General features: G+C 42.7%; 1 protein-coding gene across 4 annotated transcripts in view; it reads left to right on the top strand.

Moving 5' to 3' along the window:
- Positions 1-208: 208 nt before the first annotated feature.
- LOC139628098 (protein kinase C-binding protein NELL1-like) overlaps positions 209-12,596 on the top strand; it is a 245,478-nt gene continuing 233,090 nt past the window's right edge. For 2 of the 4 annotated variants that reach the window (XR_011692683.1, XM_071489463.1), the window contains exons 1-2: positions 209-687; positions 1,184-1,312. Coding sequence is in view for 2 of the 4 variants with exons in the window: in XM_071489463.1 (XP_071345564.1) it covers positions 495-687; positions 1,184-1,312 (322 nt within the window). In the remaining 2 variants the exon portion in view is untranslated. The remainder of the gene's footprint in view (positions 688-1,183; positions 1,313-12,596) is intronic. The other 2 variants (XR_011692684.1, XM_071489464.1) reach the window with 1 other exon arrangement.

The raw sequence follows: 12,596 nt of genomic DNA, 5'->3' as shown, positions 1-12,596 counted from the left end.
ATGTGTGAAGCAGAGACAGGATGCAGGACTCCTTATTGTGTCTGTGCTATTGTACAAAAGCCTAACACAGAGCGAACCAGTGTTCAGCAGGATACAGTCTCTCAGTACAGTTCATAAAACCTGTTCTACTTTGCCAGCTGCGGTGATGATAATTTCCCCCGAGAGACTGACAATTCTCTGAATAATCTCTTGCTATGACGAGTAAGAGCAGCCCACCTTTCTATCACAGAGAATTCCCATAGCCTTCACTCACAGACTTTTCCTTTGAAAGGCCTTTTTCTCACCTCCAAAATTGGAAGTTTCAGTGGTCTGAACGGGGGGAACTTTACCGATTCGCGGTTCAGAATATCCTCAAATTTTCCGTCTGCATTTCAGTTTGGTTGCTGTCCTGAATAACCGCAGACATCTGTCGGCGTCTATGCCGCGCACTGACTGATTGGACGCATCCAGACATGATAAACTGATGTGATTTTGCAGAGAGGGAACCCCTGTTCATGTGCTGTGGATTGTTCCTCCGTTCCTCCACATCCAGGCGAGGTGAGAGCGGCGCACAGCGCCAGACGTACCAGAGCGGGTTAGTGGGGGATACGCAGCGGAGCGCACGGCTGAGGACTTTGTACAGCGCAACTCCAACACAAATGGATATTTACGTGGCTTTGGTATCTTTTTTCTTTTTTACCAAACCAGGTGAGTACAAGCCGAGTGGCTCTCTGTGGTCTCAGTGAGCAGTTTTGTTCCGAGTGACACGAGTTTGCACCTGGCGCACAAGCGTGTCAGATATTTGGCTGTTTTCTCCGGACTGCAGCTTATTGTGTTTTTAACCAGCTGCAGTTTGCAGAGTTAACATTTGAAAACAGCCAGTGCGCAGTTCAGGGGAAAGAGACGGCACCTTTTACCTTGACGGCGCGCACGGTGCACCCACGGTCCGTGGAGAACACAGGTGATGGCTGCGGGCACTGACGGTGCATCTCAGTGAGGCATCAAGCAACCCTGCGTGTAAATTAAAACTGCGTGACTTTTTCCCACTACCGTCCGTTATAAGCAGTGAAATGCACATCATCAGTGACCATGTATGTTTGTGAAACGAATTAGGATTTTAGTTAAACCCCTGTCAGATTGAATCCTCTCAGCAGGCTTTGAACACTCCGCTTCACATCCTCTAACCTCCCTTTCTCTCCATCAGCTTTGGCTTTCGGATCAGATCAAGACTACCAGATTGATATCATCAATGAACTTGACCTGGCAAATGCCACCTATGGAATTACCCAAGTGGCGGGTCTTCACAACAGCAGCAAAGCCTTCCTGTTCCGAGGTAAAGCACGCAGCAATCACCATCTCTGCCTCATTAGTCGCAGCACTCAAGTTAAGAAATGTCTTTGTCCTCTGTCTCATGGCTGCGCGGGCGCGCACACACACACACACACACACGGTCTTTGTTTCATTAGTTAGTGTGAGCAAATCCACGCAGCGCCACACCTTTCGGTGTCACAGCATTAGCGCGGATTCCGAGGCAGAACACTCCGGGGAGCCTCCGCTCATAATTACTCCACGTTTCATTTGTCCCAGGCAGCAGATGCTCCGGCTCTTTGTGGACACACTTGAGCGCTACTGTCTGTGTAGGATTTTTAACAGCACTTTGACTGTTTCCAGTGACACCCAGTGTTGTGTAATCCGAACAACTGGTGGTTAATGGATATCAGGTGTGCCACAGCGTGAGGACCCTGAAGGGCACACAGCGTGTGGCTCAAAGATAAAGAAAAACACTAGATCCTAATTCCAAATAAATGTCAAAGCCATAAGTCCTGATGGGGAGATAAACCACTGATAGCCTACGTTAACCCTGCTGAGGGGATGTGAGATGTGTGACCAGTGTCAGAAGATAAGTTTGCTTTGCTCAGTTGCTTCTCTGCACTCTGCTGAGGACTCAGTTGCCTGTTTGGTGCAGCTTGTTCCTTTTTCATGTTGTCCCCTCAGCTTTAAGCAGAGGCTGAGCTGTTGGACTTGAAGCAGAATGAGGAAATAGTGGGATGCACAGCACTGAGAGAAAAGAGAAAGATATGTGTGACTGTATGAGAGAGTTGTTTTTTGTGATTAGTTGCTGGCTGCTCCTCTGTGCTTTGTTTCCTGCTTGGATGCAGCTACAGAAAAAGTGCCAGGAAAACCGGCCATGATTTTTTTTTTTAATATCTGAAACTTTCTTTTATTAATTTTGGTGTTTCATGGCATTTTAATAGCTCGATATTCAAAGGCAGGTATGATTTTCACATTAATGGTCCGATGCAGTTCCAACCCAGTGAAAGAACAGTGTTGGAGGGAAACCCTGAATCTTTTTTTTTTTTTTTTTTTTTTTACTTTTTGTTGTGAAAATTCAAAGATACTGGCAGAGACACCAACAGCCTGAATCCAAAATAAGCAGCAATGGGTATTGAGACTCATATCAGCAGAGTGCAAGTGTAGAGTGTGTGTGTGCGCGTGCGTGCGTGTGTGCGTGCATGTGCGTATGCATGTGGTCTTATTTTGTAGAGTGCTTGGCTTGGTGTGCCACTGGCTCTCTATGAATGAAGACAGGGCAGCTTGGCCAACACTGCCGAGGTGGAGCTGTCCAAGATTCAGGGCTGGAGGCCATACAGGATGCACAACCTCACTTTTTACTTGAGACACGCACACACACACGCACACACACATACACCCACTTCAAGCTGCTCTTCCCATGGTTTCCAGGCTCCCAGGGTTGAGGTGCAGCAACAAGATAGTGTGGGAAAGGGAGGCTAACCCAGCGAGGGGAAACTGGACCTGTGAGTTTTTTTTAAGTGGACGCTTGCGTTGTGACCTATTTAACACTTTGCCCACCCCTGTGCCGCTTTCATGGCCTTGTAACCCAGATGGCTCCACAGAGCAACTGCAGCCAAAGTTGCAGCAGCCGCCAGTCACTACTACCTCTCTAAAAAGTGGAGAAGTTGATGTTGTGATAGTTCACAGCAACAAGCAGTCCATGATTTACTGCCTGGTGGAAGCTTTGCTGGAGCCGCTGTAGCTGATTGGGTCAGTGATTATTCAAGATGATTTATGTATGCTGTATGCAATCATGTTGTGCACTGAACTCAATATCATATTTCATCTGTTTGATTGCATAAATAGTAGAGGAGCATATTGTAATGCTGGTGAAATGGCTGGGAAAAAAAGGGCAATGTGGTGCTCCAATTAGTGTCGATAGCACCATGGGAGAAAGAGGGGGCTCTGCCAGTGTCTTTGGCTGGACACTGGGACCAGTCTCTCTGGTCTCCCAGTTAGCCACTGATTTGCAAACAACAGATGGCCCACATCAGAAAATAGATTTCAGCCTCTCCTCTCATAGGTTTTTCAGCAGAATAAGGCACCAGCACATTTAATGAAAGCCCATTTAGCCTCCACTAAAAGGTCCTTGTTTTGAAGTGTAAACCGACCTTGTGTTGAAAAGAAAGAAAAATGCTAACAATCACCCTCCATGCAGTGATAGTAGGGAACAAAGCTCAGCTAATTGCTAATACATTTGCATATTTGTTATGGTTTGTACTTTTTTTTTCATCAACAGGATTGCTTACAGTGTGGGAACTTCTGTGGTGTATTGAATACAGTTAATTTGTCCAGATAAGGGTTGACCTAGTTTCTCATCCTACATTGGAACCAAGATTGTCAACCTCATTACTCAGACCCCCCCCACCTCCCTGTCTCAGTGTTAATTTAGATTTAAAATTCTTCTAATGGTGATTGTCACTTAGTATTCTGGTATCCCCCTGTGGGTTTATGTTAAGTCTGTTGGTCTGTCACTTTGGTACAGAGTGAAACATCTCAACTTCAAACAGCTGCCACTTCAATCATGCAAAGCTTTCAAAATTTCCCCACAGTGGGACTAATAAAGGCTATCTTCATCTCTCCTCATCAGACGGGCGCTGAGCTCTTGGAAATAGAACTTTTTATGAAATACCTGTGCAACTATTGGATTGATTACCATGAAATTTCCACACAACTATGTTTTCATTTTAAAATGCATATCTTTTGCTATCTTTACGCCTCTCGTCCACAATACCCTGGAGTTGTCAAGCCCCAAAAACGGAGCATTTTGGAAACACCGCTGGACCATTTTAGTTTGAGAACTCAGGGTTACATAGTAGTCTGGACGGGCAAAGACGGATACCTTTGGAAACGATGATGTAGTCCCACCCCGTCGCTCCCTGATTGGGTCTTATCACCCAGGACAGAAACATGACAAGCGTTGCAAGTCTGACTGACCTTGTTATTTTTGCTAGCAGCTATTGTGCAGTGAAATTCTGCTTGTTTGCAGTATTTTCTGCCACTAATCACCTGAGAGTAGACATTCTGCTTCCTGTTCACACTGGCTTGTGCAGGCCCAGTGTACGTGAATGGTCATGTATGTATGCGTGTTCAGGTGTGATAGTATGGACACAGATTGTTTTTGACATGGAGCTTAAAGTGTCATCTTAACGGAGATTGCATTCATTTTAAAACGTGGTTTTAAAGGGAAAACATAGTCCTGTGGATGTAGCCTAAGAATTTATATACAGGACATCACAAAGTAAAGCTCTTCAGGAGTCCGCTCAGTTCCTAGTATCTGAGACCTGACTCTGGACCTGACTTGGGCTGTATCCAAATTATATTCAGTCTGAGTGGGTCAGGTGGGGTCATCACAGTACTGCCCCTGGTTTTGGGTCTGTGTGTCAAACTGAATAACATCTGAATAGACTTAAGCAGACCTGTGAGTCACGATCAGCTCTGATTATGAGGTACATCGTTTTCAACACGGGAGAAAATGTGTTTTTTGACCCAAGACCTGAGGTGTGAGCTGTGAAATGTAGGGGAGACGATTCGTATTTCTACTCATTCCAGCTGTCCATTGCTCAGCAACTGTTACTGCCTCATGCTGCTGCAGCTCTGCTGTTCATCTCTCTGTTTGGTTTGACTGGATTTTGGATCAGGTCTGATTATCCTCTGGTCTGTTTGGACAGAGTCTAGACTGCCCTCCTTCGTTTGAAATTGTATTTATGCACATCACATTTGGATAGGTTTATTCATGGGTCTCAGGCAGACCCCTCCAGGTTACACAGGTGAACAAATCCCTTTGAGGAACCAAGTCTGACTGTGTAGAGCTGAGACTGTGTAGAGCTGAGCCAGACCAGCTGAGTTTGCGATGCCCTAAAACGGCCACTGTTCAAAGGACAAACAATTTTGATTTGGATAACGACAGGAGTTTTCTTTTGAAGATCAAACTTTATGTTTTATGCCCCACTGGTGGTAAAGATCTAAGAAAAGCAAAGTTTTCACTTGATTTCATATCCATCCAGTGATATTTGTCTACTAGTATGGCACGATCATTACAGCTTCACAGGGCCACAGGCATGGCTATAGACTTCAGGTCTTATTATGGTAGAGAGGAAATGCTTCAGTATATAATATTAGTAGTGAATTTACTGAATTGACTGCACAGTTTTGACGGTGGGATGTGTTTAACAGATCTGGAAGTCCTTTCATGTCCTGATATAACATCATAATTTGTATTAAATTTGATTTGGCTGATTATCACATGGCTGGAATGGATGAAGTAATACTTAATGCCTTTGCTGTTTGCTATAAATCATGACAGCATTTTGACAGTTTGGAATAAATATTTCATTGTGCAAGATTTTTTTCTAATTAAAGCTAAAAAAGAGACAAATTCTGTTTTAATAGTTTATTATTAACTGGTTATTTATATTATACTTATAATATATAACAGTATTAAGTTAAACAGAGACTTGCATAACACGTAGAAAACACAGCTGGTTGTTAACCTATCTAGTCTTTATAGACCCTTCTCTTCTTCATTGACTCTCTTACTCAAAATCATTAGTGTTAAATAGTCAAATGGCAACAACAAATGCAGTCTTGATCTTGATATCCCAGAGATCTATAAACACTCCTCCTATCAGCCTTTTAGACCAATTATCCTTAACATATGACAACTCTGCAGTCTAGGTCCTTAATTAATGTTTAATCGACCCTGCTGTCGATTCCAATCGGAATTTTCCCCCAGTCTCTTTTAAAGCAGAAATCCACACTGAAATGTCTCGGCACTATCCAGTAAAGAGCTATAGCTGATGCACTTTGCACCTCTGGGTCATTCAAAAGGCATTTTGTGGATAATGTTGCATGTAAAGCATACATAAAGATATGTCCAGCAAACTGCAGTGAAGTTTAATTGCAGAAAAAGTTGTGAAGTGAAGAATGAAGTTTTTTTTACTGGTTCTGACACCGAACTTGTGTTTAACAACCACTAATCACTTGGAAACAACAACTGCATGCTCTCAAAAGCTGTTGTAGGAAATGCAGGAAATCATTCGCTGATGTAGACGCTGTTGAGAGGGAAAGTGTGAACGCTCCAAGGGATTACTCCACATTTTGACAAATGCATTTATTTGCTTTTGTGCGATACCACTCTTGTCTGTCAGGTTATTATGAAGCTGCTTACTGATTAACACATTACATCTTATTAGTTTGATCTGCACAGTAACCAGAGTGTTGAAAGGAAGATGCTGCTTGACAGAGACTGACATGTAAATCACAACTTGTTGGTTTCACATTTAATGTGTTAATTGGTAAGCTTCAGAGTTCAGGGGTGTTTTCCTCTCATCTTTCAGCTCTGGCTTCATACTGAATCAGAATCAGAATCAGAATCAGAATCAGTTTTATTGCCAAGTATGTTTTCACATACAAGGAATTTTTTCTGGTGATTGGTGCAATTGATCAGCAACAGTGGGGCTCTCTAGCCTTGTTGATGAGGCTAATAGCAGATGGGAAGAAGCTATTTTTGTGGCGAGAGGTTTTGGTCCTGAAGGACCGCAGCCTCCTGCCAGAGGGGAGTGTCTCAAAGAGTTTGTGTCCAGGGTGGGAGGAGTACGAACACATGGGAGAGAACGGACACATGCGGGATGCATACGTTGGTGTTGAAACTATACTCACGAGTGAAATTATTGTTTCTCTTAAATTAAGATGCATTTCCATGTGGGTGGGATACCTGCAGTGTGTTTTACTGTTGAACACAGTTTTCAGTGTCTGTGATGCTGCAAAGACCAGTGTTGTAAAACTGATCCACAGACTGAAAAAATGTCCAAATGTAGATGAAGAGCAGCTTATAGCGAACAGAGTTACCAGATGGTTGCTACCCTCTGTGAATAAGTCTGCAAATCCTGCTTCACAACAAAGCCTACCACTGATTTGTAAGACTGATCGTAAGTAAGAGGAGCAATTTGTGAGTGACACCAAATTAAATAAAGGGACTTGTCTGTTATACAGGATTTACTGAGCGACTCAAAGCTGATTCTAACCTTCTAGAAACTGTGCTTTTTCTGGCAAATTGGCACTTCTGTTGAAGCTTGCTTTACCGGGACAATCAAAATACACTTTGTTAGATATAGTTCTGGTTCCATAGAGTCTCTTCTGGTCAAATATAATGTTGGCGATAATAATAAAGACGAGCACTCCAGCTGTGTCCAGAGGTTTTACATCTGTGAACTCTGACCTGGATGAATATGAAGAAGGTCAATTTGGAGTTCAGAACAACTTCAGTTTAACTTCAGTTTAGTTTCCTCAGCTCACCCTGGAGATTGTACAGTTACACTTTTGATTTTAGTCAAAATTTTAAGATTGGAACTTTCAGAGCGTTTTATATTTTCAGCACAGAGCAGAGTGGTAATAACAGCAGCCATCACAGATGTCCTCTATCCAGCATCTTCTCTGGATCAGTTCACAAGCGGCTGCAGCTGCATCTTCTGTTGAACGCTACTTGTTGAAGGGAAAAACATGTTTTGTGAAAGCTGAAATAGGTGTTTTATGAAGAGTAAAATTGGCAATTCTGAAATCGCTCAATTTCTGCAGTGGCTCCCAATTGAAAAGAAAAAACTGAACATCTCTCAAACAAGGGGCCACCAGTGCACCCAGCACTTTATTAACAGCAGAAAACAGGCGGTAACCAGCTGCTGCCTTACCACTCTGCCCTCAAAAACCCTGACCCGGACTACAGGAGGAAGACAAATCCCAAGCTGCAGGAGCATCGATCGAACAAAGTGGAGAATGATTTTATATGTGAAAGGGAGAAACCTTAACTACTTACTACTTGCTTTATTTTGTTACTCTTAAAGGGTGAAAGATAAAGCTTGTGTTATTTTTGGATCTTATTGTCACCAAACCCCATTCAAGGGACCAAGAGCAGCAATGTGTTAGGATTTTAGCATGTTTTTTGCAAGCAGGGAGGAAATGTTGTGTTTTCATGGACTATTTTCAGCTATGGATTAATACACGTTTGGTGGCCTTGTCAGTATCTGGAGGATGGTGTATGTGGGACTGAGTCAAAATAAACCACAGTGGCCTTGTTAGTGGTAATAAACAAACGTGTCACCCAATGCAATGGTGTGGTGTTTAAATAGTTTTTGGATAATAATGTAGCTCTATGTCACACATATTCATTGTAATTGTTAGAATATCACCAGCATGTCCACTAGTACTTTGCACATTGTAAAAGAAATTCACAAACATTTTAACACTTGAATAATACAATTTATTACATTTTCAATGTAGTTTAAATAGAGCCTAATAGTGGGAATTGTTTTAGCTTAAAGGTTTTATCTAAACCAGTGAACATCAGGTTTTATTGTCAGTCCTTCATTTTTGCAACAGTGATACAAGAAGGAAAAAATCAGAAAAGAAGGAAACACTGACAATGAAATCCAGCACTCACGGGATCTGAAAATAGACCTGCAATCCAGGTTGGGTTTTGAGTAAGAGGCAATTTTCACTTTTTCTCTGGGAGCTAACGGGGAGATTGCTATCTCTCTCTGCACTTGCTCATAAAACCCAGAAGTGAATGCAACAGGTTTTTTAGCTCCTCTTTTTCTCTGCAGTTGTCAAAAGGCAATGCTGGGAATGCTACAGCAGGAAATCCCAACATGAAATATAAATAGACGAGGCAAATTGAGCTAAAGTGAGCACACCAAATCTTAAATTACATGACAGCGCAGGAGGAAGGTAGATCTTTGCGGATGCCTTTTTGACCAAAGGAAGAAGAGATGACACGCAGATAAAAATTCCCTGTAACAATAACACTACAGATGCAATGGCCTCTAATCGCAGATGAGGGGAAAAATTATTCCCTCAAGTTTTTAAGCCTGAATTGAGGCAGGGCAGGGCGATTAGTGCTGATTACAGTGATGACTGTCCCTGAATACACTGAATAGAAGGGCTCCTAATTATCTGTAATAGTGTAAGTTTTCCTCTTTGTCGTCTCACATTCATCAGGGAGCGTGTAGTTACGACTCTGATCTGATACCTCACCAGATGCTGTGTGGGGAGGACAGCACACCGTGCCGGGCTTTCTTGTGTTACAGAGATGTTTCATCAGTTTTAATCTATTAAATCAACGCTAATTGGGTTGTAAATTCTACACGTAAACACTCAAGCAACAGGTTACTCATTAATAAAAGGGAAAGCAGTAGCTGCCTGTGTATCTGTCAGCAGATTTGTGGAGACCTACATCTCACCCTTGCCTCAAGGACCCATTCATTATACAGCTGTGGTGAGGCAGGACTTAGAACATAGCACTAGGCAGTTCCTGCATGACTGGAGGATCAGTGGATCAGATCAGAGGTCCTGGTAGCTTTGTAGTTAAGGTGCATAACACTTAACTGCTAAAAGTCCATAAACTGTTAAAGTCCATGGCTTGATGCCCAGCCAGGGACCCTCGTTGTGTGTCATGCCCCTCTGTCTCCTCCCTCTCTCTGCTGGCAAAATACCAAGAAATGCTAATATATGAATGAAATATGAATATTTTTTTCTACATTTTACAAATTAAAAGTGAAATTAACTTGTGTTTGGTTTGTTTGGTTACTCCAGTCTATCACATTCCATCACAAACACCTCTTCCAATGAATGAATGAACATTATTTGCATAGCACATGTCTAGCAATATTGGCAGCTCAGTGTCTTCATATATCAGGCTTGATGGAGAAAAAGCTCTTCAGTAATCTTGGCCCTGTGCTCTGTCTGTATCACCGTTTTGGAAATTGCTGCCAAAGAGCTATAGCGGCAATTTATGGTGCCCTCTTCAGTGTTTAGGTGACTCGCTCTGTGATGATAGGGTGAATAGATAGATAGAAGGATCTGGAAAGTGTTGAATAGGCCCTTTTTTGATGTTCTGCCCCTAAAGGGCTTGGGCAAGCACTGCAACAACTCTGCTCTATGTTAAACATTGTTGAAACTGAGTGCTGTTCTGCCTGAAAAATCTAACCTGAAAGCTACATCATTAACACACAGACTGTTGCAGATGCTGGAACGATGTGTGTTGCAGCTCTTAATGATTTGTTTGCATCTTCTATACCACTATGTGACTCAAAGTTCCCTTTTCACCACCACAGATTAAGTGGTGTTTTAACTTCCATCAAATCTTCTGCTGACAGGTCTCCTTGTCAACCCAGAGCTACTATATATAAATCACTATTAACACTCAGTCGCCCATTTTGGTACCAAAAGGGATTTAATCCATTGAGTTCATGGTTGAGTTGATGGCTAGTTATGTCTGTCTCTTCACAGATAGTTTCTTGACACTTAATCAAAAGACAAATGCCTTGAACCAAAATGTTTGGTCTTTATGTCTTCCTAGGGCTGCGTATTTATCCTTTGGGTAACCGAAGATGGTAGAAGGTTAACAAGAATGGGCCGATAAATGCACGTCCCACCACAGGTTTCCTTTCTTCTCAGCATATCAGCACTGTGCATGTTACTCCTAATTTAGGAAGTCAAAATATGCCCATCTTTGATATGCTCCAGTGAAATGTTATCATGTTTGTGTCAGGCGATTGGGCAGGCATAAGGTTTGGCTCCACTCGAACAGATCTGTCTGTTCTCTCACGGTGAAGATGAGACTAAGCTGCATGTAACAAAACGGTAAAAGGAAAAATGGCAAATTAGAGAGCTGGATTTAGCTCACAGTTGCAGATGTTGCAGAGAAATTAGAGAGTACGTGGCTTAAAGAAGGAGAAATAGGTGATGACACATTTCAGAAATCTTGATAGACCCGAATAAAGCCGCAGCAAAATATGACCCAAACAGTTATTCTATTTTTGTTGCAGGCTGTTTCTGCACCATTCCTGCAGGTTTGGAGTGAACTGGCTAGAAACTGAATGGTTTGAGTGAGGTCTCATTCTCTCCTGCATCCATGTTGTTGCTATTTATAACCCCCCCCCCCCCCCCCCCCCCCCCCCCCGACTGCAGAGCGGAGCTGTGTTGCATATGGCACAGATATTACAGAGAAAGCCCCGTGCAGCCAGGCCCGAGAGGCTGTGGGCACTTCACAGGAGCAGCTAAGCCAGGCTACAACTCTGAAGTCTACGGTGCACAATCCCAGCCGCTGAATCCAGTGGAGGCTATCAGACCTTTCATCTTTTATGTATGAGCTTCCTGGCCGTCCTACTGCTGGAGGAGGCGAGACACTGGTCCCACCTCAAAGGAACCTCAGTGGAATTATTCCATCTGAATTATTCATTGTACATGAGGGTGATATCTTTTAAAGGGACAGACGTGTCTCTATTGCCCCCCTGCTGTCAAATTAAAGGCAGCACACAGGAACAAGGGCCAGACACAAGTGCTTTCAGTTGGCTGTGGGAAACATGATTTCATCTGGCACACCCAGACCAAAAATCCATATAATTGGTTCGGAGTATCACAGTCTCCAGGGTCCAGGATCAATAGCAAGGGTTTACTGTAAAAGATCAATTTCTGGCATTGAAGCCCTACAATGAAGCTGCCTTGTGCAGTTTTAGACCCAAACTGTAGTCCTCTTTTACCTCTCTCTCATCATCTGAGGAGGTTTTTAAAGCTCCTTGAATTTCTGTGTGATTTGTGACATCTTTAAACTTAATCTGATGGCATTAGTTTGTGTTTACAGAAAAATTAGGCAGCACCTTTGAAATCTGGTGCTGTGTTTTGCTTTCATGCCACTCGTCACAGTGTCCTAAATGTCTTTTTTTGATTCTACCACTAGAAGTCAGAAATTTTCAGGCCCTATATACACACATAGAGGCTTTTTTATACTCCTCCAGTGCTGTTTTTTTATTAGGTTTACCTTTGCTAAATTTAAATTCTCAAATTTAAAATGATTATGTCCAGCCGTGCTGGTGGCTCTGGCTCTGGAGATTGCTTTAGTCACTGTAACACGTATTTGTAGAAACTGCAAGTCTGACTCATCCAGTTTATCCTAGTGTGCAGCACACACATACACATGCATACACATACACAGTAAACAGTTCCAGCTTTAATAATAACCCCACATATTGCAGGTCCCTACAGAGCTTACTGCACAGAAGGAGTCTGGATTGCTTGCTCCTTTAATGATTCATCTATTCTTTTTTTTACGAGTTTGACAGCAGCAAACTGCTGTTTTGTTTATTTTTTGCAGCACCCTCATATTTTTCTCTCATGAAAAATACGAGTTTGAAATTGACCGTTGCAATGGTGCGTAGTCATACGCTCAAAGCTCCCTCCAAAGTCTGGCTCATCATCACACAAAGAAAAAT

The sequence above is a fragment of the Trachinotus anak genome, unplaced genomic scaffold, assembly GCF_046630095.1.
Source record: "Trachinotus anak isolate AG129_WGS33_773 ecotype Australia unplaced genomic scaffold, CSIRO_AGI_Tana_v1 ptg000011l, whole genome shotgun sequence".
NCBI classification, from domain to species: Eukaryota; Metazoa; Chordata; class Actinopteri; order Carangiformes; family Carangidae; genus Trachinotus; species Trachinotus anak.
The sequence above is the reverse complement of the archived record's forward strand: the minus strand, read 5'-3'. Positions and strand labels throughout refer to the sequence as shown.